We start from the raw sequence: 27,348 nt of genomic DNA on the forward strand, positions 1-27,348 counted from the left end.
TCGAAAGCACTGAGACCGTCACGGCTTGTGTGGTCATCCTGTACAATGTGTCATCTTCCTGGGACTCATAGATGTTTGAAGGATCTACCAGGCAAAGTTCAGGAGACAATGATGGAGATTGCTTTAAGATTCCAGCAGTCAATTAAACACTGTCCCCAGCAGAAGGGCATATCTCCTGCTTAGATAGCACCGCCACATCTCTCTTACCTAGAGACCCATTTCGTTTGTATCCCAGCTGCTTTCTCTCATGCAAGTGCTAAAAGGCCAGCAGATGTGTACAAGTAGCAATATTTAATAAAGACAGACTGATCAGACAAGGACTCTCTAATCCCATTTACCCGAGTACTAATGGCCACCAAAACCATCAGCATCTTAGCTTCGGAGTCCCTTAAGTGAGAAGCAAGACAGAGGAAATGACAATGAACAGCTGAGCAATGAACATTGGAATGGGAAAACTGCTGCTGTTTCACTCACAGGAAGGGATAAAGACTACTTTTGCTTAGATCAGTCAGCGGGCAGAGCCAAGGCTGCTGACTCTTCAGTCCTTCCTTGCTGTACTTTAAAATTTCTGAGGTAAATTTTTCAAAATTACCTCAAATTTTTGAGGTGAAGAAGGGCAGAGAAAGCATACACGTTGACATCCCCCACTGTGTGCAAACAATAGGATTCAGATGGGATGAAGGATCCCAAAACCAGGCCAGAGCAGAGCATGTCCTTAGATGCTAATACAAATTTAGTAGCAGTGCAACTCTTTAACAAGGCAGTAACAAGAAATGCTGCAGTTATACATATCTTTAGTGCCGTTTACCACGATTCTCCTACATCAATTTTACATGCACAATTCAGAAGGTAAATGCCAACTTAGAATCGATGCATTTCCCTCCCCCCCCTCTTTTTACGCTTCTCATTTTGGTCGATAGGCTTTTTTACCCATTGTAATTTATCGCTGTTGCTGATGAAAGAATAAAGTGAAAAGTGGAGAGTGTAATCAAAGCTAATAGTGGGGCCAAATGCCATGTGACAATAAATCAGCAGGAGAAATTGCACTGAGAGATAAATGGAGGTGTTTACAATTTCGGTTCAAACACCAGTACAACAACTGTTTTGTGCAAAATACCAGGCTGCACAAGGAGAAACAGGAATTCTCAAGCTCCCTTTAGTAAACAACAGCCGATGCTGGGCTCTTTGTTATGCAGATCTATTGTGAGCAATTTGGCTTGGGGGAAGTGACATCTTCCAGGATTCCTTTGAGATGTCAATTTACTTTTGCTTCCAGGTGAGTAAGTGGGAAGAAGCCAAATGACTTCTGTGACAGCTAATGTAGCAGTCAATGCACAGGTATTTGTGGATCATCTTTCTTGAAGTCTAGCTCCTAAGGTATGGAGTTGCAACTCCTAAGGAACTCCAGTTGTATTCTAAAAACATCAAATGAGCCCATTTGGAATAGATCGTCTAGCATCTGACACCCCACAGTGACCAGCAAATACATGCTTTCGGAAAGCCAATGAGCGTGACTTGAAGGGAACACCTGTCCCCACCGTGCTGTTGTTCTCCAGATCCAGGTATGCATTGCTTAACAACCTTTCGACCTGCAAAGGGCCACATATACAATGGTCCCTCAGTGGTCTGCCTGAGAGCGAGTGCACTCAAACAATCCCACCTGAGAGTACACTGAAACTGCCATGTCCACCAAGAGTGCCTAGTTTGTAGCAATACCTGTTCCCTGCTGCAGGCAGTGTACCAACCTGTTGCAACCACTCACAAATTTGAAAGTGCTGCAGCCGCAGACCTCCACCGTCCCACGCCGGGAGCAAAGTTCCACAGTGGGGCTCCCCTGCGGGCTATCGCTGCCCCCCTTGCACAGAAATCCACCCCCCCCACTCACCAGTGGCTCAAGAAGAGCCTCCCACCAAGAAGTTGATTCTTACTGAGGGCTGCCATTCTTTTTTTCTTTGTTTATAATGGGTCTGGTTATTAAGGGCCCAATCCTATCCAACTTTACAGCACCGGTGCAGCAGCAAATCAGCCCTGAGGTAAGGGAAAAACTGTTCTCATACCTTAAGGATCCCTCAGTGACTGCTTCCCCACCACAGGATGCAGTGCATACCCCATTGGCACAGCCTTACTGGCACTGGAAAATTGGAGAGGATTGAGGTCTTGCAGCCCAATCCTGAGCTGCCCAGGGCACAGGACTGCTGCACCACTGAAAACGGCTGTCGTCGCATCCTGCATGCCCCAGGTAGCTGCGGGGGCTCCTCAGGAGAAGGGGACTTTTGTCCCCTTCCCCCAAGTAAATAGAGCAGCCCTGCAATGAGGGCCCCCAGCATGCCTCCTCCCCACCCTCCACCTGCCTTCTCCCCTGCCCAGGACACCTCCTTCCCACGCCTTCACTTACCTCTCTGCTGCTTGGCAGTCTGTGTGATCACTGAGCGGCAGAGTTCGAGCACCCGCCTTGTGCTAGCCCAGTGCCAGCTGTTGCTGGGCTACCACTGGCGATCACCCGGCACTACGGCCCGCAAACATGCCTTATGGCACGTTTACAGCAGTACGTGCTGGTAGTAGATTGGCGCACCGAGCTAAGGATTGGGCTCTTAGACTGCAGAACTAAAGAACACAGATGGCCTTCCTATTTTGCAGCAACTAAGCATAAAGGTGAACTAGCCTGCTTCTACAGGTTGAGGATCTCTTATCTGAAATGCTTGGGACCAGAAATGTTTCAGATTTTTTCGGATTTTGAAATATTTGCATATATAAGTATCTATATACAACATTATGCCTGTGCATTAGAGATGCTGAAGCTGGAACAGCATGGCGGGTGGAGCACTGGGTCTTTTTGAGATGCTGGTTATGGAGCCTAGACACACCCTGAGGAGCAGAAGCCACTGTAGTGTAGTGGTTGTTTTCCCAGGTTTTTGCCTGACTGCTCAGCTTGTGCAAGTCGGGACAGGAAACAGTCTCTTGGATCTCTGGCACCAACAAGTTGAGATTCATCAGGAGGCAGGTGAGTGTGAGTTAGTTTTTAGATTGTCCTCCTTTTGCCAGGTGTGCTGGAGCCACCTTATGCTACTTATTGGGGCACTGGATTTTTGGAAAATCCAAAAATCTGGTGATTCCTGTGTGCCTGGGGATGTGGAATGTTTTGCCATGGCAGATCTACTTCCACACTCAAGAACAGGAAGCGTTTCTTGTGGTGTCATGTTGGTGATCAAAAAGTTTCCAATTTTGGAACATTTTGGACTTCAGATTTTCAGATAAAGGCTACTCAACCTGTAGTATGAGAGCCTTTCCTCCTTTCTTCCTTCATCTCTCTACTTCTGGGCCTGATCCACCCTCCTCCACACCCCTGCCACTGCCTCATTCCACCCACCCTCTTTCCATTCCCCCCAACCCCCTCTCAATTAACCACCTCCCCACCTCCCTCCGCTCCCTTGCAAAGGCTTATTTGCTCTGAATCCACCGGTGCATGGGATGCCGCTCTGGCCTCCCTACCAAGGCACCCACTGTGTATATTGGTGGAGACTGCTTTGCACTGCCATAAATCAGACTCTGTCAGCATGCTAGTTATGTCAGCAGGGGAAGGGAATAGGATTCAGTCGTAACTTTAAAGGAAGCGTGTATAGGATTGCAACCTTAATAATGCAACACCTATTTTCCCAACGAATGGCATCAATTCACAAAGTTGTGTTCATTTTGAAGCACTCTTGAAAAGAAGATCTATGCAGGTACAGTGTTTTTGGTAAATTATCAGCATTCCTCTGAAAGTCAATGGCACATTCCAACCTTATTGAAGTATAAGGCAAAACTCCCATTGACTGAATTGGAGCTGACTAAACCCAATGTGTGTTCCCATGAAATCCAATCTGAAAGATTGATCCAAAGCTTACCGAAAACAATACAGAGGCATGAATGCATTTTTAATTTCATTTATTTAGTGCCCTGAGTTAGGTTTTCGAGCATAGGATCTAATTATAACCATAACTTCAATCATCTATCAAAATAGCATAGTCTAATTGATATAGTTATTACAATACCTTTGGATACTGTTTGACAGGAATCAATACTCTTTCTGACAGCTTTATATTTTTGTTGCTGATGACATCAAGGTATTTTTTCTCTTCATCCTCCTTTTTCTCATCAGAACTCTGGAACTTTTCAATTTCTGGGAAGGGTGAAAAAAGAATACATAATTAGATTGCTTTTTTATATAGGATATTTCTTATTTGCAAGTTATTCTACACACACGCAGAGGCAAACTACATTTTACACCTTAAACCGCAGCAGTCATTTCAGCTAAATGAGGATCTGTGATTCAATAATCATAAGATTTTACAACAGCATATACTGCATACACACTCAATATTTTTAACTCTGGGTCATGCCTGGGCCACAAATGGCTGTATCCAATCCAAATCTGGAATGTGGTCTATTTCATCATTTGATGATGCTGAGAGCTAGAATTAAGCATACAAAAAGGACTAAAATCAGGCAAGGCCAGATGCCAGGTGCATCATATTTATACTAGGTCTGACTAGATCCAGAGGCTTCATACTGCCTGCCACTCACATAGTTCAATGTTGCACATGCCTATTCTCACTTATGCCCGAAGAGGGCTTTGAGGTATATGCAACCATTGATGCAGGCAGTTCACTAGACTTGGTCCCATGTCTCAGACCATGAGGTTCCAAGTTCAAATCCTTGAGTCTTTAACACTCTAGTTCTATAAAAAAATTGCTGCAAAATATCAACATGAACTGGACAAGGCTATACAGTTTTGAACACCCTCATGTAATGAAATGTACAAAGATTTTCTCGGAAAAGGTGCTTGAACAGACCTGATTTCCTGCAGACCCAGATCTAAGCTTCAATTCTGAACACAAACAGAATATTTGGAACCCTAGGTAACCTGCAGGTGAATTTAGACATACCTTAATGTAAATATACTTCATTTTTGAAGCAATATTGTGCCTCATGGTGTGCTCAGATCAGAACATTGTGGAAGTAACACATTTATTCTAGCGAATGTTCTTCTCATGAGGATGGGAAGGGCAGGTAGAGACCACGGCTATAATTGTTATTACACAATATGACAATGCTAGCATCCCAGGACAGCGAAGTCATGTCGTGAGAATGGATGATGGCCGGATCCCAAAGGATCTCCTCTATGGAGAACTCGTGCAAGGAAAGCGCCCTACAGGTAGACCACAGCTGCGATACAAGGACATCTGCAAGAGGGATCTGAAGGCCTTAGGAGTGGACCTCAACAGGTGGGAAACCCTGGCCTCTGAGCAGCCCGCTTGGAGGCAGGCTGTGCAGCATGGCCTTTCCCAGTTTGAAGAGACACTTGGCCAACAGTCTGAGGCAAAAAGGCAAAGGAGGAAGGCCCATAGCCAGGGAGACAGACCAGGGACAGACTGCACTTGCTCCCGGTGTGGAAGGGATTGTCACTCCCGGATTGGCCGTTTCAGCTACACTAGACGCTGTGCCAGAACCACCTTTCAGAGCGCGATACCATAGTCTTTCGAGACTGAAGGTTGCCAATACAATAGCATCCCAGATGTCTTGCAGAAGCACTCCTTCACTCCAGCAGAGCAGCAGGAAGGTACAGGGGCTATAATAACGTGTGCGCCTTTTAACACTGAAACACATCACAGCTGAGATGCCATTCTTTCTTGAGGCTATCCCATGTGCTAAAGGAATCTATGACTTGCTTCACTGCTTGTACTGGGGCTCGGTATTGAGCTCATCCATGACAAGTATCTCCATGTGTTTATTGAGTACTGTCTGGCAGACAATTGTTTCACAAGAATATAAAGGAGGGTTTCATTCAAGATATTGTCTGTTTGCTTCTGTCGGTGACCACCTTGCCGTCCAGTGCCTCTGTAAGACATCTTTAAGATGAATGTAGTCAAAGCTCCTTTTTTCTGATTGTATTTGGTCTGGTGGTTCTCCCAGGTGTGCAGATTATTGTTCTTGGAATAAATCAGTCCAGTACAGATTTGCACAAGGTCTATCTGTCTTCTAGTGTTTTCTAACATCAGATCAATGTTGTGAAATAGGGGTGCACCCTTAGGAAAGCAGGCATACTGATTTATGAATGGAAGGAATCTGCAGTTGAGCCTTTGGAAGGTGCATTAATATGCATGAGTAACCACTTGGAGACCTACAGGAATATTCCATTTGTAGGAGAGACATAGAGCATATGATTAGGGTGGGGGGGATCTCCTTTTTCATAACTACATGTTTCAGGATCAACTCAGTCAGCTTGGGGTCAGGTTCAACCTTTCTGCCCTACAATTATGACTACTAAGAGGAAGCTTTATTGCCCCATTTCTCTGCTAGTTCCTAAAAATAAACAAACAAACAAACAAACAAACAAACAAACAAATTAATAATAATAATAATAATAATAATAATAATAATAATAATAATAATAATAATAATAATAATAATAATAATAATAATAATAATAATAATAATAAAAACAGACAGAGGCTGCTGAAATTACCTAATCAGAACTGTTTATGTTTTATGGGCTTGTAAGTATCTGTTGGCTTATGTAGCTTTATGGTTATCTTTTTCAAAAGTGGGGAAAAAAAAATAACTTGCCACCTCTCGCATGAGATGCTCTGGTGTTTTGTCTTGTTTCTCTCCCGTTTACCCAGCATTTGCAGCTGAGGTTGCAACTAAGCTCCTAGTATTGCTACCCTTCTGCGTAGGGAGACAGTAATGAACTCAGTCCTGCTGAGCTGAATAAATGTACAGCAGGGAACCTGGTGGAAAAAGCTGAACAGCTACTTTAAAGAGGAAACAAAGGGGGTTATAACTTAGATCACTGTGAAAGAGTTTCATGTTGGGTGGAAGTTTCAGAACACTTTTACAGGGTTCATTTCTTTGCAAGGCGAGGGTAGTGGAGGCTTGTGTTCTTGTAATGCATGTTTATTTGAAAATATACAGGGTGTGCAGCAAGGAGCAAGCTGGCACATCAGGGCTCCTAGCTTGATGGATACATTCCCCCAAAGCAACAGCACACCTCTGAAGTACCCAAAAAAGAAGAAAGAAAACACTTAAGTGCTATTGCTTAGTACTTAGCATTTAATAACCTGCTCCAAAAATACAAACTGTTGTGTGTGTACATCCCATCCCCCCAAATTCAAAGTGCTCTTTTAGTTGTTCTGACATATATTCCCCCCCCCCAACCAAAGTCCATATGGACCTTTTTCAAGTCCTAGCCAAACAATTGACCATAATATTGCAAATTCCTGGCCTTGGAGACTAAAGTGAGCATTAATGCTTCATTTTCCCCCAACAAAACATCCATTCTGAGGAGGGTGACCCTTGGCTTAAGAAAAGGCAGGCCTGCAATGGTGCAGAGGCTGCCATCTTAATGAGTAAGATGCCATCTTAATGAGTACTTGCCATCATCTGGTAAGTAACTAAGACATACCAGAAAGTCCCTACCGCTAAACTGAGTGGGATGTCTGAATAAGCAGGAATAGGGCAATACGATGCATTTGACAGGCTGAAAATAGTTTCCCTCAGAATGTCTGCAGATTTACTGGCTTGTGATTGCTAAACACTGTTGAAATCAAATTAACAGTTTGATCCTAAAATTCAACAGCCACCTTTTCTATGAACCCTGTGGCCCAGCTCCTTAGTTCCTGTATCCGACTAAAACCAAGCCCAAGTACATGCAATTACACATACTCCCCCCATTTAACCTATCATCACTTTCCTTTCTCTGTTGCCTTCCTTGTGTCTGTTTCTAGATGGTGAACCCTTTGAGCTTTCATCTGTTGTAAAGTGACATGTGCCGCCACCCCCCCCCCACCGCCCCAGAGGCTGCAGGAGATTCTGGTAGGTGCACCTAAGCTCTTGCAGCTTTTTTTTTTTGCGGTTTTGCAGAAGTGGAGTGTGATAGCTCCACTTTCACTTCTGAAGCTGCGGGGAGTCCTGCAGAAGGTCACACAGGGCTCCCCGCACACCCGGGAGGCTGCAGAAGACTCTGGTAAGTGCACCCAAGCCCCTGCAGCCCCCTGAGTGGTGTGATCCTGGGGATTGCGCCGCCGCTTTCCCCCTCCTGCCCTCGCTGCCTGCCCCCGCCCCCGCGGGAACTTACAAACTCTCAGGGAGTTTGAAAACCACTGGTTTAGGCACTGTGTCCTCCATTGTATCTGGTCACCCTGCTCCAGCATGTTTCACACTGAAGTATTCAGCAGCTGGCTCCTCACTTCAGGCACACAGGTAGGGTGAATACTATAATTGTCTATAATTGTAGGGTGAACACTATAATTGTAGTGTGAAGTATAATTGTCTGGAGCTTGCTGTTGAATGCCTGAACATGGGGCACGGAAGGGCCGGCCTTGAAGTGAATGTACCCAACTGGAATGCCTCACATACGCAAAGCAGAGACAGGAAGAGAATAGCAACCTGATGTTCCATAGAGCTTCTTCATAGCCTGCTCTTCATGCATGGAGCAAGCAAGACTGTTCCCACCACATGTCAGCTGTTTCTTAGAGGTGGGTGAGATAAATTCTGCTGTATTACAGAAACCTGTTCAAGATTGTGCAGCTCTTAGTTCTTCTACTTTGCTGCTACCATGCCAATAAAAATGGAGTTAATTATACCTCCCTTCAATATACTTGACATCTGTTACAAAACTTACATCATGAACATAATTGTTGCATTAAAAAAAAGTAACCCCCAGCAGAAACATCCCTTTTCTGCATTTTGAAGCATGTCAAAACTCATCAAATAACAACTGTTCCTCTTGTCAGCCTCGCTAGCCTACCACAAAATAGAATACACCTTCCCAAACTGTCAGCATTGGCTGATGGAAGAGTAATACTAACATTTGCTGAGTTTCTCTCCAGGCATTGTTTTTCCTCATTATGCGATTGCGGGTATTAAGAATGTCGATTACACTGTTCGTAAGCATCTTGCATCTCCATCATAAGATTGATTTTCCTTTCATCTGTGAATTTACTCTTCCATAACCAACTTATGAAGCTTATACCCAAATCTAGAATTGTGTGTTTTAGGGCATATCTGTGTGACAGAGTGGTTTTATACCAAGTATTTGGCATCTGAGTTTGCGACCACAAACGCTTCTAGATTTTCATATTCCACATCTTACCATTGCTATTTGAAAGATAATATTTAGAGCCTCTTGCAAGCACTTACAGGCACTTCGGCCGGATCCTGACTCCCCTCCCGAGCAGCCTGGCATTACACTGGGCTGCCTGGATCTGCACCAGCGATGGTTGCCATGCAACACGGAATAAGGGGAAATAAATCCCCTTACTCAGTGGTGGGATTCAAATAAATTAGCAACAGGTTCTATGTCCTAATGAACAATAAGCAACTCAGCTTCAATTGTCTGCCGCAAAGGACGTTGAAAGACTACGGCTGCACTCCTATACTGTACAGTACACACTTTCCTGGGAGTAAGTCCCATTGAACATAATGGGATTTACTTCTGAGTAGACAGTCATAGGATTGCACTGTAACTTTAACCTAATGTCTAAATCCAAATGGCAAGGCTGCAATTCTGTCCTCTGTAGTCACACTTACAGGCCTCTGGCCATTAGTTTCCAAGGAGGATAAACATGCGGCTGAAATGCACACTTCAAATGGACATTTTTCTTTAATTCTCAAGGCAGTTGTATAATGAAATCAGGAAGGCACCAAGAAGAGGAGGTGGGAACTGCCAGGGCTCCAGGTTACCAACCTCTGGAGACACCACAGCAGCATAGCACCTTCACATCTGCACAAACCAACTTGCTGCACTGGGTTTTGAGCTGGGCCACCTTCCTTCTCAGTGGGAACTTGGTGATTTTTACCAGAGCAGTCAATCCTCTCAAGGATCTGGTTCACTTTTAGTGGTGAACATCTGGTCAGCAAAAGTGCACTGAGCACATAGTCTGACACCTCATCATCAACCAAAAGCAACAACAGCACAGTAACATCTTTACATCTCCCTTTCTTTTTTGTTCTATTACAGCATTCCTCAGCATCTGCCTCTCGCCATTGTGCATGGCCCACCTCTGGGAAGTACAACTGGAAGTAACTGGAATGACTTTATCACCAGTTATTTCCATACTAAGAGGCCAGACATGATGCAACAAACCACAGTAAGAGGCTCAGGCTACAATCCTATCCACTTTTTCCTGGTAATAAGTCCCATTGACTATAATGGAACTTACTTCTGAGTAGACATGCATAGGATTGGGCTCCCAGGGTAGATGGGAGGGCTTTTTTGAGTACAAGAAAAGCAGAACTGAGCCTCCTACCACTGTTTGTTGCATCATATTGCTGGTCTCACTGCCAGGCAGTGGAGGTCTGGGGGGGGGGGGTCCCGCCCTGAGTACGACTGGGCACTACCTCAAGTACCACTGGTGGTATGAGTACTACTGGTTGAGAAATGCTGCTCTATTCCTTTTACCACCCAGCCCCAAAAAGAATTCCAGTGAACTCTAAAGCTTCCCCCTCCAACTTCCAACTCTGCAATCCAATGCACGTCTACTCAGAAGCCCAACAAGTTCAAGGGGAACTGTTGACTTCCAGAGTTTGAGAGAGAATGGCAGCCTTGAAGGACAGTTTCACTAATGAGCAAAAAAGTACTATGAGGGGACTGTTCTTCTAGGTTGCTTTCCGACAGGCAACAGCAGATACCCATCACTTTGGTCTACTCTAGTGGCAATTCTCCCACAAGTTTGAGGTCTGCTACTGACCAGGGAGTGCAAAGCAGGGGCCTGCAGTGGGTGGGGAGGCAGGTGAGGCAGAACCTCCCCACCACAGTCCTTCGAAAGTGTTGCAGCTGTGTAGGTGCCCAAGCACCCACAACCCAGCCTAAAAATGAAAATTAACAGCACATGTAACAAGCCTTGCAGGTTTTGAGGTTCACCCTGATCACAAGTTCTTCCCAGTGCTTCTCCAGTTCTTCTTCATTAGGTGATAAGACCTAAACCCAATTTGCAAATTTGTCCAAAAAATCTTCCAAAAGAAGAGAATAACCTAAAGGAACTTTTCTGCTAGAGAAGGAGCAAATGCTAACTGTACCATCCTCAGCACACTTACCTGGGAATAGCAGCCCAATCCTATGCAAGCCTACACAGGAGTAAATCACATTCTATAGTCAATTGGGCTTGCTTCCCAGGTGTGAGTAGGATTGCAGCCTAAGGGCTATCCAACTTTCCAGAGCCAATGCAGCCACATTGCAGTCCCGAGGTAAGGGAACAAACATTCCCTTGTCACAAGGAAACCTCCAGGACTTGGTGCTGAAAAGTTACAGTTAAGAGGACTTGGGACCTAATCCTATCCAATTTTCCAGTGCCAGTGCAGCTGTACCAATAGCGCATGCACTGTATCCTGTGGTGGGGGGCAGGACTGTGCCCAAGCACCCACAACCCAGCCTAAAAATGAAAATTAACAGCACAGGTGCTAGAAGAGAGCCTCACTGAGCACAATAGGACTTACTTCTGAGTAGACATGCATAGGATTGTGCCCTAAGGCTGCAATCCTACTTCCACTTTCCTGGGAATAAGCCCCATTGGCTATAATGAGATTTACTTCTGAGTAGATATGCATAGGATTCTGCTCAAAGGCTGCAATCCTATCCACACTTTCCTGGGAGTAAGACCCATTGAACACAACAGGACTTACTTCTGAGAAGACCTGCATAGGATTGTACCCTTAATGAAGTAATGTTTGGTGCCACATTCCTGCCTTTTTTTAACCTGAGGAATTTCAGCTGTGGGAGCATCGCCTCTATGTGTCTGATAGTATATTATACAATCGTTGTGTAACAACACATTGTATTGCAATGAAAAGATCCCAGGCACAAAACTGCATTCCCAAACCCCAAGGATGAAAACCAACCCCATGGTGCAGTCCTGTGCTTTTGGGAAGTAAGGGCACTATCCCTATGCCCGTCTACTCAGAAGTAAGTCCCATTATAGTCAACAGAGCTTACTGCAGCTTGAGAGCCCAAGCCTATGCATGTCTACTCATTATAGAGTCTCATTATAGCCAAAGGGGCTTACTCGCAGGAAAGTGTGGCTAGGACTGCAGCCTTTCAGCACACTCCTATGCATGTCTACTCAGGAGTAAGTCATTATAGCCAAAGGAGCTTACTCGCAGGAAAGTGTGGCTAGGACTGCAGCCTTTGTGCACAATCCTATGCATGTCTACTCAGGAGTAAGTCATTATAGCCAAAGGGGCTTACTCCCAGGAAAGTGTGGATAGGATCGCAGCCTCAGTGATGAGGATGAGATGCTTCCTTCCTTCGCCTTCTGATTGACAGTGGCTGCAATCCTAACCACACTTTCCTGAGAGTAAGCCCCATTGAACAAAATAGGAGTTACTTCTGAGTAGACCTGGTTAGGATTGTGCTCAGTGCCTACCCAGAGGTAAGTTCCATTGTGTGTCCATGGACGTGCGGGGGGAGGGGGGCTTGCCCTCAGGGGCAGCGGGGGCTCTTTGGGCGGGAGCTGCTCCGGCACCCTCCTCTTCATCCCGCCCGCGCCCCCAACCCACCGCGAGAGCTGAGCCCAAGGAGCCTCCAGGCGCAGGAGCAGTCTACTCGCCAGTCAGCCAGCTTGGCCGGGGAGGGGAGGTGCGGGGCAGGCAGCTGGGTTGCTTCTCTCACCCTAGTCAGCAGGCTGCATCTGCGGGCGCATGTCGCCGGAGACTCCAGTTGGCCACGTCTGGCTCACCCCTTCAGCCCCAGCAGCCTCGGCACCCGCTGGGAGCAACCCGCTTTCCCCTGGGAGGGGTTGGCCCCACACGGCTGCTGCCCCCAGGAGGGTTAGCCCTGACATTTCAAGGCGCGAGCTCCCTGGCCAGCAAACGGTTCTTAGAACCAACAGCTGGATTAGGTACGGGTTCTATAGAATAGGTGAGAACCTGCTGAATCCCACCACTGCCCTTACTCCAATTTGCACTGGATACACCTCCCACCCTGCACTGGATACAGCACAGGTCAGCCGGCCGGCCTGTTCTAGAACAGGGTAAGATTGGGTTGCCCATAACACATGCAGATGCATGTGAAACCTAAATAAAAGAAAAATAGTGTCAAGGAGCATCATGGAAGATTGGATGAAATCAGACCAAAGAGGAAAGCAGGTAGACAAAATGTGAAATGTGACTATAATTGAAAATGCTGAAAGAGCGAAGTGATGAAAGTCAAGGTATTGCTGTGTTTCAGTACCAATGCATTTATCTTTTACATGTATGTTTTCTTCACAACTGTCATGACATTTGTAGTTTGTACTTAAGTATCTTTACAGGAGTAAACTTATGAAAAACCCTTATTTATATGTAAATCAGGCCCCACATACAAGCGATGTGGCAGTTGCTTCTCATACTGCTAGGAAGATGAATGAATTTTCCAATCAAATGGGCAGGGCTGGTCCTGTAGTTCACCCAATCAGCACCCCCCCTTCCTGTCAAGACCCCATCAAGTGAAGATGACTTACTTGCAGGGAAATACATCTAGGATTATGACAGATATGAATCCTTTAAACCTCTGTTTACTCAAATTTCCACTTACATTAGCAACTGGATGTATGGAAATCAACAAGATGTTTAGAGCCAATGAAGAAGTTTCAAAAGGAAGGAGAATCTCTCTTAGGCCCCAAGAAATTTTGCATTTGGCACAGACCTCTCTAACACAATGATGACAGTCAACTAATTGCCCTTCAGACTATGGTAATATGAGCAGCACATAAAATTGGCCATTAGGATTAGTCTAACAATTTCACACCACATTATATAAAGACATAAATCTGAAAGCACTTTTCCTTGGGGAAAATGGGACATATATGTTACCCTTTTTCACAGGGCTGAGTTTCTTACACTGAGAAGTGCTTTCCATTATCAACAGTAGCCAAATCTGACTGTCGTGGGGGGGGGCAATTTTTAAAGTTCACATCAGATAACGTGGAATCTACACGTTTGGCTACTATAATCATGTCTAGACTCAGAAGCATAAGGCATGTTGAAGATTCTGGATCACACTCAGTTATCTCAACACAAAGAGGCAATGTAACTGAAATCCCCCTCCTCACATTTACAGGGTGAGTAAATGTATGCTGAAGAACAGCCTACATGAGTTCGGTTGAATGTCTTTATGGTGTTCACTGTATGCACATACAGTTAGCCCTCTGCAACTAGGAAACATGATTTCTCAGGCCTCGTGTAAATGGGGGGGGGGGCTGACCTGCATTGGGTTGATTGAAAGCTTACATTGAGCAGCAGGTTGGGGAAGTGGCAAACTAATGAGGGGTACTCTGTACCTTTCATCTGCCCACTGCCCCCCCCCCGGCCCACTGTTCCCCAAATAACTTCAGTTGACTCTCTAGTCCTCTTCTCATTTGATAAGAGCTGAGAGCAAGCGGCAAGAGGATAGGCCCAGCAGCACTGCTGGAAGAAGGCAGAATTAAACAGAAAAGCTTAGGAAAGCGGCCAGGAGTGGGATTTCTGGATTTCATATTTGGATTTCTGGCTCTAACTCTTTCCTCCACATCTGTCCTGTTTCATATATGTTTGAAATGTTCCCCACCATGCTCCATTCTTTCTGTTTATCTGACTTAGGATGGGTCCAGGGGAAGAAGGCAGCATTGAACCTCCAGGTAAGGGAGCAAAGCCTCACCCTCTTTACCCACACCCAGCAGGGAGCAGGAAGAGGTGGGTGAGGAGGGAGTGATGGTGGTACATGCAGTGGCTGCTTCTAATCAGGGCCTGAGATTTGACCAAAGAATGTTCATGTTCCTCAATGCTCAGTAGATGCGAGTTAGGAGATGGCATTTGGGCATAAAGCTCTCTCCAGAATGTTTGGATCAGGGAAAGGAATGCCTCCCAGCCCATTACACCAAAAAAGGGGGCATGCTGATATATAGTGTGTGCATGTTGTTGTTGGCATCCTTCAGTCTTGGAAGACAATGGTGTCATGCTCTGAATGGTGGCTCTGGAACAGAGTGTCCTCTCCAGTGCCCGAAGCCTGGGTAGAGTAGAAATGGAGGATAGACTGTTAGCCATGCAGCAAATCCCCCCTCTCCACGTCGCTGAAATGGTCCAATGGAAAGGCAGAAGCCAATACGTTGGTTCCAGCGGCGTCGCAGGAGTTGCCAGAATGTGACTGTGTTCAGCCATGAACTGCCTCAGGGACTCCGGCTCCGGATTTTGCCTCAAGGTTGACTCCTGAAGCCTTTTCCATAACTGGATGTAGCCACAAGGCAGTGGAGGTTTGGGATCAGAGTTTTCCTTCTCTCAGATGAGCTGCCTTCCCAGGCTAGGAGTCCCATCTACCCGGTGGCTGTTTAGTCGCCTCTTACGACTAGTACAGCCAAACTGAGGGCCTATTCGTACATGTGTATAAAGTGGCAATGGTGCTTTTGCCATCAGCTTTTCCATCCAGCTGACTTTTCATCCTGCTTGTCCTGCACCTTTCCAGATTGCTTCCTGTTGAGCCTGACTACTCCAATCAAGTGACCAGACTGCAGTGCCCCAAAACAATGCTGTGCATAAAGCACTGTGGAAAAATCAAAATGACAGCCATCCACTGGCAGCTACACAGCTGTTGCCACTGCCCATACAAGCTAAGAAAATTTAAAAAAAACAACAACAAGGATGCACGGGTGGTCTGAAAACAAAACGTATATTTGAGAATGGGATGATGAATGAGAAACAAATTAAATGTATGCTCAAATGAAAGGTTAAGTAAAGGAACGGGGGCTGAACGTATAAAAGTGAGGGAGCAACATAATGAAAAACATGCCTTGCATGCTCCTATTACATTCCTTGATGTAGGAAACAAGGCAGACATGACTTCTCCCATCTGTTCCTCTAGTCCTGCTGTCCAGCCCTCCCTGCCTGCTAGGACAAACAGGACTCTAGTGTGACGCAATGAAAATGAGGAAAAGGACAGGCAATAGGACAAGGGGAGGAGTGGGCCGGAGACCCTGTAGTTATCTTTTGGCAAATCAGATGTCTTGATGGTGATGATGATACACTTTTCAATTAATTGTCATTGGTTGAAGTCATTAATAAAATACAAGGTTGTTCACTTAGCAAAATAAATTAAGAAATGGTTCCTTGTCCCCAAAGGGCTTACGATCTAGAAAAGATGCAGAAGAGACACCAGCAACAGCTGCTGGAAAATACATGATACTGGGGTAAAAATACATGATACTCTCCCACAGCTAAATACAAGAGAATGCTACTTTAAAACATGTCTCTTTGCCAGTTAGTATGGGTCGTAATTAGCTTATTTGCTAATTTTTTTGCTTATTTGCTTTATTATCTTACACTGTGTAGCCATGCTGACAAAATGCATGCTGCATATGATGTGTGGGGAGGGGTGATGGCTTGGGAGAATAACATATATATATATATATATATATATATATATATATATATATATATATATATATATATATATATATATATAGCCTCTCTATAGGCCACCTGGAAGTCAATAGGTTTCCTTGGACCTACACCAACTATTTTGCTGGCGTAAGTACAAAGAGGGGCAGGGGGTGTCAGGCTGGGAAAATGTGGAAAATTCTGGCATATGTTGCTATTACAGAGATCCACCCCCTCCCACCCCTGAGTATCCCCTGCCCTCCCTGCACTCTGCTCCAATGATCCCCTAAACTACCACAACCCATCTTCGCCAGCCACTTAACTGCTCTAATGCCCATCTCACGCAGGCACATGGAGCTTCCAGCCATTCGCATCTCTTACACATGCAACAGCACCACAACATTATGGTACCATAAGAGGACTTATAGCAGCAGATCTTCTGATCCATTGCTGTAGACTCTCTAGTGATTCTCAACCAATGTGCAGTGGCACATCAGTGTGCTGTGAATAGTCTGCAGGTACCCACAGGTGTTAGTTTGGGGGATGGTCATTTATTAGTAGGGTCATTGGAGGATGGGATCCCCCACCTGCCGTGCAGTGTGCCTTGTGAATTGTAAAAATACTGATGGTGTGCCTCGATAATTCTAGCACTTTTTCAGTGTGCCATAAGATGAAAAAGGTTGATAATTGCTGCTCTATAGGGTAGGGCTCTGAATACTATAAAACTCCCATTCAGGTCCAATCCTAGTAAGTTTCTCAGCCAGACTCATGACCCAATGCTTTCTTGTTGTTCCTCCAGTGCAACACACATTCTGCCAGTGGAAGTGAGGATGCCAGCGAAAGTGATGTTCCACCAATGAGCACAACAAAGCCACCAGCCCAATGGCAGGTGGCCACACCATTCAGGCTGGTGGAGAGGCCACTGTCCACTGGCACTGGTGCATTTGTGGTGGCGGTGGGTAGTGAGAGGAACAGGAGGAGGAGGAATGTTTGTAGTGTTGGGGTGTTGGGATGGGACAGTAGAGGGCAGGAGGTGGAACAGGGAAGGAAGTGGCGGTTACTGGTGGCACTCACATTTACCAGTATCCTGTACTCCTTCCCTCTTCCCTACTCAGTTTTGCACCAGCCAAATGGCACTCACATTCCCCAGTATCCTGTACTCCTTCCCTCTTCCCTTTCCTCTCCCTTACTCACCTCTGCATCGTCGGCAAAGAGGAACTCACGCAGACATTTCAGCTGCGTGCTGGAATCCCTAGCATGTATGCACTGCTGAAACAGAGACGCCTGCGTTGGCTCGGTCATGTCATGAGAATGGATGATGGGCGGATCCCAAAGGATCTCCTCTATGGAGAACTCGTGCAAGGAAAGCGCCCTACAGATAGACCACAGCTGCGATACAAGGACATCTGCAAAAGGGATCTGAAGGCCTTAGGAGTGGACCTCAACATGCTTGGAGGCAGGCTGTGCAGCATGGCCTTTCCCAGTTTGAAGAGACACTTGGCCAACAGTCTGAGGCAAAGAGGCAAAGAAGGAAGGCCCATAGCCAGGGAGACAGACCAGGGACAGACTGCATTTGCTCCCAGTGTGGGATTGTCACTCCCGGATTGGCCTTTTCAGCCACACTAGACACTGTGCCAGAACCACCTTTCAGAGTGCGATACCATAGTCTTTCGAGACTGAAGGTTGCCAATACTCACCTCTATTTTGAACCAGCCAAATGGCTGGAGCACAACCAAGGAGACCAATTGGGTAAATGAAAGGTTTCTCAGTGTAAAAGAACGAATGTTTCCTTATCCTGAAGAGATCTCCATGACTGCCCCACCACCATAAGATGCAGTGTGTGCTCCATTGGCACTGTTGCACCAGGGGTGGTGGTGGTGGTTTCAATAGGACTGAGATGTTTATTCCATCCACTTCCTTCTTAGATCTTATCCCATGTTGATTCCCTAAGGTCAACCCTTCAAAAACTCCTTTCTTTCTTTTTTTTTTTTAATTAAATGAGGTAGAGTTTCAAATTAAATTCCAGTTTGAAGTGAATTAATACAGTATAATCCCCATCAGATGCATACCCTAAAGATATTCTCCAAATGGCTTAAAAAAGAGGATCAGGTTGAAGTGGGTTTCTTGTAAGTGGAATGAAAAATTATGCTGAAAAGGGCTAAGACACAATAATTTACTTTGAAGAAACCAAGTTTATAATTCGATAAAGTGATCTTCTCGAAAGTCATCTGCTAAATTAGCATTAACTGTTCATTCTGAACAATTGCACCTGTTGCTGCTTTCATGGTGTGTTGTAGTTTTGTTTTTGTTTCTAACACAAAGAGAGGGTCTGATGTCTACTTACATTTTGTACAACTGATTCCACCAAATGGAATCAAGGTAGAATGCTGAGCAATTCAAACATAGAGGAAGAAAGATTGGTTCTTCTGAGTTCAATCCTGATCCCTCCCACTGCGCATTTCTGAGTCCTCATGGTGGTGGGTTGGGCTCTGAATTTCCTGGCACTTACAACACAAGCCTATGCCCATCTACTTGGAATTAAGCCCTGTTCAGCTCAGTGAGACATACTCCTATAATATTGGATTACAGCTTAAGTATTTGTAATATTTACTTCACTTAGTATGTTCTTCTCCAGCATTTTTGCCACAATTTCTTGCAGAATCAGTCCTTATGATTTTCATTAATGAATTAATTAAAATCATTTGTGCCCTGCCTTTCAGCCAACAAATGGGAAAACCCAGCATTGCTTGAGTCACCGCCCCCCACGACTCAACCCAAAAAAGAGTCATAATGGGGGTGCTTTCTGAGTCACCCTTTAGTGACTTTAAAAGACTCGGGTCAAGTTTCCCCTCCCCCTTTAAAAAGCCTGCTGTGGAAAAAACGGGGCTGCTGCTGGGGAGTGTGTGTGTCGGAGTTCTCTTTACTCATTCCCTTGCTGTCCTTGCTGTAAACAGTCCAGCCCATCTGCAAACAGGGCGGGAGAGAGAGTGGGAACAGAAGCAGCAAGAGAGAGGAGGAGCATCACGAGCAGCAGCTGTGAGGCTTACCAGGACAATCCAATCTTGCAGCTCTACTCAGAAGTAGTCCCCCATCAGCCGGCCATTCCATGAGGGTCTCCCTCCCAAAGTAACAACAGAACCATGCCATTCAAAGTATGATCGCTATGAATGCCTTCCTTCCCTGCCTCCTCTCTCTCTGTGGGCTAAGTCACCCCCCTTTAAAAAGCCAGCCATGGGAAAAAAGGGCTGCTGCCAGGTTCTCTAAAGGAGTTCTCGTTAACTACCCCCCTGCTGCCCCCTTCCATCTGTAACAGGTTGGGAGGGACTGCGAGAGAGCCAGGACAGAAGCAGCAAAAGGGAGGAGGGTCACAAGCAGCAACTGGGATGACCTGATCCTTGGCAGCCCTACTCAGTAGTAGTCCCACTGTAGCCAGTTATTCAATAAGGCTTCCTCCCCCCCCCCACCAGACATGCTGGCTCCTTCTCCTGCCCTTCCTCAGCCAATGGAAATATGAGAATGCCATCCTTTGACCAATGATCATCCATTCCTTCCTTCCTATCAGAGATGGGAAAAGAGAGCCCAGTCTTGCCTCCCCACTCCAGCTCATATTAACCCTTCCCTGCCTCTCAGCTAGAACTCCCTGCTGCTTGCCAATCAGACTGCTTGCCCCACAAGGTTTTCCATGCCACAGAAACAGTAAGCAAGCACCCCCAGACACAGGCAGACTTGAGTCAGTACACGTAGGGATGAGTGCCGAGTGCCGAGGCCCTGACTTGAGTCTTTATCAGAGTCTTCCACATGCGTGACTCACAAGTTGCCGAGTCACCAAAAATCACATTCTTGCAACTCGAGTCTGAGTCACTGACTTGAGTTCCCAACACAGCAAAGATCTCACAGGAGCTTCCATAAAATCAATGAGAAATAATTTTAAAAGAAAAGGGAGGGGATAAGTTTGGCAACCAGCCACAAGGATAGAAATGGCAAAAGTATAGAAACCTTGGAACCCCAAAATTTGAAGTGTATGTGTGTATGCATGCATGCATGCATGCATGCATGCATGCATGCATGCATGCATGCATGCATGCAGATAGATAGATAGATAGATAGATAGATAGATAGATAGATAGATAGATAGATAGATAGATTAGATAGATAGATAGATAGATAGATAGATAGATAGATAGATAGATAGATAGATAGATAGATAGATAGATAGATAGATAGATAGATAGATAGATAGATAGATAGATAGATAGATAGATAGATAGATAGATAGATAGATAGATAGATAGATAGATAGATAGATAGATAGATAGATAGATAGATAGATAGATAGATAGATAGATAGATAGATAGATAGATAGATAGATAGATAGATAGATAGATAGATAGATAGATAGATAGATAGATAGATAGATAGATAGATAGATAGATAGATAGATAGATAGATAGATAGATAGATAGATAGATAGATAGATAGATAGATAGATAGATAGATAGATAGATAGATAGATAGATAGATAGATAGATAGATAGATAGATAGATAGATAGATAGATAGATAGATAGATAGATAGATAGATAGATAGATAGATAGATAGATAGATAGATAGATAGATAGATAGATAGATAGATAGATAGATAGGACCACAAATGCTGCAGGACCACAGATGGCTGGAACTCCTGCACACATGCCAATGGCACTCCGTAGAAGGTAAGGTGGGGAATTTGTTGTGGGCAGTTCATGGGGATCGGGGCAGGGAGTATATAGGGGATGGTTCAAGGTCAAGAGAGTGTGGTTCTTGGCAGCAATTGGAAACACAGGATATAATCTGCCTTTTCCCAGGCTAAAACTCCCCCAAGGCTCCTCAGACTTACACCTGCTAACCAGCTGGTGTAAGTCCAAGGACACCCATTGGTGGCCAGGCGGGTTGCAAGGAAGTAAGCAAAAAGTATTTACTTACCTCTCCTGTGATTGCTCACCCCTCCCCCCACCATAGAATGCAGCACAGCTCTGTTGGCACTGCTACATAGTGTAGCCTGGTGGGGGATGATGATGATGTGATGATGTGATGTGATGTCATGTCATGTGATGTCACTCTGTTGGGGGAGCAATGTTGGGGCAGCAGAAGCAGTGGGCAGTGGTACCTCCCACCTGCCCTAATGGAGAATGGCAGGGAATCTACAACATCTGCCCAGTACTGAATCGCTCAGAAAGGCAGTAGTCCAGCAGGGTAAGCCCTCTGATAAACATGGGTCTGACCCCTGACATCATCCCTGATCCAGTAATTTATCACAGTCCAATGCAAGTGTACACAGAACTAAGTCCCACTGAGTTCAATGGGCCTTACTTCCACAGAAATGTGCACCAGATCGCTATCTTACTCCACTTAACTGGAAGAAATAATTTCTTCGATGTTTTTCTTTCCAAATTTCCAAATTTGTTTATTTCATTAGTTTGGTTATTTCCCATGTCCCCAGAAACCATTCTTCCATCAGAGAAGGGTTCAGAGAGTTCCCTATCATTTCCATTTCTGTTTTCCCAGTTGAAAAATGTGCTCTTGAATTAGGTATGCTATCGTGATTTCTGAGTCAGCAAATGCACCTTTCTAGAAAATCCTTATTAACCACACATAATACACAGTTTCTCATTTTGAACCAAAAATATTGCCTAATTTTGTTTTAGGATTTATCGTTTACCTTGGCCTTCTGTCTTTATATATTTTAATTTACCCGGTTTGGCTTTCAACAATGCTTAGAGTGTGACAGCTGAGCAAATGACCTTTGGATTAATCGATCTGGACATTTGGGGAATAAGCATATCCCTAGCTTCAGAAAGGGCTATAAAATGTTTCTGTGCCATTTATGGCCCCCAGCTCTGCAATAAGCAAACAAACATTCTGTCCATGTAGAATTTATTTGAGACTTGATGCAATGGATATACTAAAAGGACAGACGCCTCTCTACTCTGCCTGCTAAATGGTGGGAAATCAGCAGTTGCAGCAACATACTATTGAACCCAGAAGGCTATACAAGTATAGATTTTGTTAGAATGTTTACTAGTTGCTTGCAGTGCCCTGAAGCAATTAAAGAGAATGAAATCATCATCAGCGGGGCCATATCTTTGGAGTTTGCTTCACTGCAAGAATGCCCCCCAGGACTATTTTTGTTTCTTCCCTTCCTCCATAGTGCTCCGTTAACATCTGGCACTAGCCTGCACCTCTTGAGGTCTGTCATGCCAGAAGGGCAAAAGTCCTTTTTGAATATGGAGACAAGGAACAGACCAATGGGTGGACGAAGACAAAAACCAGGATTTGTTAGCATTGCACAAAATCCCCCAAACAATCAGATTGATATGAAAGGTTCTTTGGTCTCCCAAAACAGAAGAGGCATCTCCTCCTGTAGATGTGTTCCTCTCGTGGGCTGTGTGCAAGGCAAGTCCGCAGCCATTTATGCCAATGCCAGATGCATAACTACTGGGCATTTCCAAACCCCTTTTATACAAAAGAATCCTAACTTCAGGGGGGAAAGAGTAGATGATGAAGCTCCCTGAGATATGGCCTCATCCAGACATGTGAGTTTGGACTAATGCCAAGAGCATCTCACAATATAAAAACAGTAAGGAAGGCATTGTCTTAACAAGCAGTGATTGTTAACTGGTGCCAGAAGGTTACCTTAGCATGACTTAGCAGTTTTACTTAGAAATTAACCTAATTGTGAAGGAGACAGACTCACCATCAGGAAGAAATCGTACAGACTACTAACTCCTCAAAATACAAAGGTCTTCCACAATCTGCAAATACAGGATCCACATAGCCAAACTCAGCCTGCCAGCCATGTATCATGGCCTGACAGGATGAAATGTCCCTCTGGACCCTGGCATTTAAAGACATGTGCGCTCATGGTGTACATGTAGCCTGTCCCCTTCCCTTGCATTCTGATTAATTTCCAGTTTCTTTCTCTAATTGCATGAAGAAGGCAGTTGATTAGCAAGGCACATAGAATTGTGATTCAAATGACCCCCTCCCCAAGCCCACATGATGAAGGGAATTAACCAGGGGAGGGGAATTAATATAAGGGAAGGGGCCAGGACATGTGAGTATAATGTGTGTGCACATCTTTAAATACATGGAATGAGTCAGAGGTTTAAAATATTACTTGAACTGTCCCAACAAGTGAACATTGGCCTAAAATGTTGAGCTGAAATGTAGCTCCTCAAACCACTGAGCACCTGATTATTTTATGGGCTGTTTGTGCTCTGATAAGGATCCATGTAACAGTTGCAATGCTCATTTATTGCTTTACTTTTTTTAGCAAGTATGACGAATTAATTAATGGAGTAGTTCTCATGGAAATGGTAATAATTCAGTTCAAATTGGAATTTGATCTGGAACACCATGGCCCAGAATGGAAAAGGTGTCAGATATAGTGTCTGGATGCTTGGACACTCCATTGAGTTTCAGAATAAGGTTATCATGACTATGCCCCATACCCCAGCTCAAGATCTAATTTGCACACAAAAGTTACAACTTTTAACAATCTTTTCAAAGGGGAAGAAGGATTTTTTTTTTAAAAAAAAAACTACTTTCCACAATTCTTTGAAAGAAGGCTTAAAAAGAAAAGAAAAACTATTGAAAAGCAGAAAGAACATCTGAAAAGTACAAGATACTGACTTGTAAAATGTTTTGCAGTGCAATCCTAAACATGTGTACTCAGAAGTAAACCCCATTGAATTCAAAGGGACTGAGAGCCCAATCTAATACCTGTCTACTCAGAAGTAAGTCCCATTAAAGTCAATGTGGATAGGATTGCAGCCTGAGAGCTCAATCCTATGCATGTCTACTCAGAAGTAAGTTCCATTGCAGTCAATGGGGCTTACTCCCAGGAAAGTGTGGATAGGATTGGGCTGCAGGGCCCAATCCTATCCAACTTCCCAGCACCTGTGCAGCCGCAATGCCGCCCCAAAGTAAGGAAACAAACATTCCCATACCTTGAGGAGGCTTCTGTGACTTGCCTCCCCACCACAGAATGCAGTGCACACCCCATTGGCACTGCTGCACCAGCTCTGGAAAATTGGATAGGATTCGGCCCTTTGGGCCCAACTCAAATGGTCCATAGAGCCAGTGCTGAGCTCCAGCAGCTGTGCTTTGTGTCATAAAGTGCTGTAAAGCATGTTTACAGCACTGCGGGAGGAAGGAGTGCTGATGCTGGGCTAGCACCAGTTACTGCTAGGTCAAGTGGTGGAAGGACACTGTCCCAACAAGTGAACATTGACCTAAAATGTTGAGCTAAAATGTAGCTCCTCAAATCACTGAGCACCTGATTATTTTATGGGCTGTTTGTGCTCTGATAAGGATCCATGTAACAGTTGCAATGCTCATTTATTGCTTTACTTTTTTTTAGCAAGTATGAAGAATTAATTAATAGAGTGGATCTCATGGAAATGGCAATAATTGATGGTGGAAGGTGGGGTGGTGGTGGAGTGGTGGAAGTAAGTGGCACCACCTGCTGGGGGCGCAGCTGTTCAGGGTGGAGGGAGGTGTTCCAGGACAGGGAGGAAAGCAGTACAGAGGAGGGGTGGAGGTGAGATAGGCAGAGATCTCCTCTGCTGGATCCTATCCTCCACGTTGGGCTAAAAAGCCTGACATGGAGGTTCTAAAGTCCGTGTTGGAAAAATAACCAGTCCAGACTTGAGAAGCCCCATTGCAGGGCCTGAGGCTTTCCTTGCGGGAAGGGGACAAAAGGAGGAGACCTCCAGCGGATTCCCCGCACCTGTAGGATACATCGGTAACCATTTTGGTGCCTCTGTTCCTATGGGCACTGGGAAGTGTAGATTTGTGTTGTCCGTCCCAGGTAAGTATGTATAGGCGTGCAGCCTTATTCACTCATTACAGAATGTTCAAATCCTTCCTTTTTCCAGAAAAGAACTCAGAGGTTTGCTTCACAATAATAAAATGGCTCAAAATCACTACAAACAAACAAACAAGACAAGGAACAAATTAAAACAATTCAGTAAGAGCTAGATCAATAAACTGTAGCATATCAGTGTAGTAACTTGCGTTACAATGTAATATCATTTGTGAACCAAGAACTAATTCACACCGAAAAGAAGCTGACATGCAGCCCTACAGATAGAGTTTTATTCTCAATTACGTGAGCAAAAGATACCAGCTTTAGGGCTAAATCACCTATTATATAAGAGATATGCAACTGGACCTCCCAATGGTCCAGTTTTGTCTTCAAAACCAGGGCCTGGGAGAGTGTGGGAGAAACAGTTCATCATTTCCCCTTGTGCTGATTCCCTCAGGTAAATTGTATTCTCAGAACTTCTATCAGCTGCAGAACTAGAGAAGCAAAGCATATAGGCATTCCAAATCCTGCCCTACCGTGGCTACTTATAGGACCAGGAAAATATATGGGATAGTTCAATCACAGATCTCCTGAATAAAATGTAGTTTGCCCTTATTAGTTATAGTTCATTTCTGTTCATTTCATTGGCATGTAAGCTAAAATTGTTTGCATTAGCCCGGTCCTTCTGAGACTAGTATTTTATTGATGCTGCTCCAATTTTATTGTGTTGTTTTATCAGATGGTTCTTGTTGTTGTTGTCTTTTATTATATCTGCCAACTTATGTGTATTTTTTTAGCAGAAGGTGCAGAAGGACATAAATTAGATAAACATATAAAATCAATAGTAAAATTACTTGAGAATAACTCTCATTTTATACAGTTGGACTGCGTAAATGTGCATGCAATTTGTTGTTAGGCTACAAAGCCTAACATGTTTGCCTGAAACTAAATCCCATTGAAATGAATTGGGCTTACTCCCTAGCCAACATGGAGCCCAATTCTGAGGTTGGCGGTGTCCGCATGCACTGTCACAAACATGCTGTAAGGCACGTCAGTGACAGTTACCGCTGGGCTACTGCCCGTGCTAGCCCAGCCCTGGCCAGAGCTGGGCTAGCGCCAAGCTAGCACAGGGCAGGTGCCCAGCCTCCACCACTCAGAAGTCTCATGGACCACTGAGCTGGGGCACGGTAAGCGGGGGCGGGGAGGGAGGTGGGAAGGAGGCATTCTGGGGAGGGAGGAAGCTGGCAGGGGGTGGGGAGAGGGTGGGTGGAAAGTGTGATGGGGAGGTGGGGCGGAGAGAGGGTGGGCGCAAGGCGTGCTGGGGGGAGGGAGCGGGCAGGCGGGTCTGGTGGTTCCACTCCACTGGATCCTGTCCGTTTGTGCAGGGCTCAGCGCCCTACCCAAATGGCTTTACCTTCCCACCAACCTTTTGGTTGGCGGTAATATGAGTAGCCCCATTATGGGGCTGCTTCCTTACCTGGGAGGTGCCTGAGGTGCCTCCCGTGGCAGGCTGAGGTGCGCAGGATGCGGTGGCCACCGTTCTTAGCGCTGCTGCAGCCACGCACCCCAGGCAGCTCAGGATTGGGCTGCATGTTTGAAACGGAGACTAACTTTTGCTGAAGTGCTGTTCATTTTGATTTATTTGAGATACAGGTGGGGCCTCGGTATCCCCAGGGGATCCATTCTCAGACCCCCCATGGATGCCAAAATTCATGGATAATCAAATCTGTGATCTTCGGCCCCTTAAGCCCTCCAAAGGGGACTGGAGCTATGCTTCAGAATGGCTCCTAGAGTCAAAAAACGCTTCTTCCGCTTTCCCTCAGGAAACCAGAAGTGACGTTTTTATGCCATTTAAGGCATTCTGAGGCCCCTGGAGGGTTTCCTTCTGAGGGAAACTGAAAGTAGTGGGTTTTGCTGTAGGAGCCATTCTGAAGCCTGTAGAGGCAGTGGGTGCACATGCGCTGCCTCTCTGGGCTTCAAAATGCCCTCTGGTGGGGACTGGAGCACAGCTCCGGTCCCCTTTGGAGGTCTCAGCTCAATGCTGGTCTGGGGGACCCACACTGCGCCATATTTGTGGATGTAAAATCAGCTGATAAACAGGTTCCAACTGCATAAGGAAATCTATAACCCACTCACT

The 27,348-nt window shown here is 45.2% G+C and overlaps 1 protein-coding gene across 1 annotated transcript in view; it reads right to left on the reverse strand.

Annotated features, from left to right (window-relative positions):
* KHDRBS2 (KH RNA binding domain containing, signal transduction associated 2) overlaps positions 1–27,348 on the reverse strand; it is a 386,303-nt gene that overhangs the window by 291,337 nt on the left and 67,618 nt on the right. The window contains exon 2 of the mRNA XM_066609491.1: positions 4,032–4,159. Within this exon, the coding sequence (XP_066465588.1) occupies positions 4,032–4,159 (128 nt within the window). The remainder of the gene's footprint in view (positions 1–4,031; positions 4,160–27,348) is intronic.

This window comes from Tiliqua scincoides, chromosome 1 (assembly GCF_035046505.1).
Source record: "Tiliqua scincoides isolate rTilSci1 chromosome 1, rTilSci1.hap2, whole genome shotgun sequence".
In the NCBI taxonomy this organism is placed as follows: Eukaryota; Metazoa; Chordata; class Lepidosauria; order Squamata; family Scincidae; genus Tiliqua; species Tiliqua scincoides.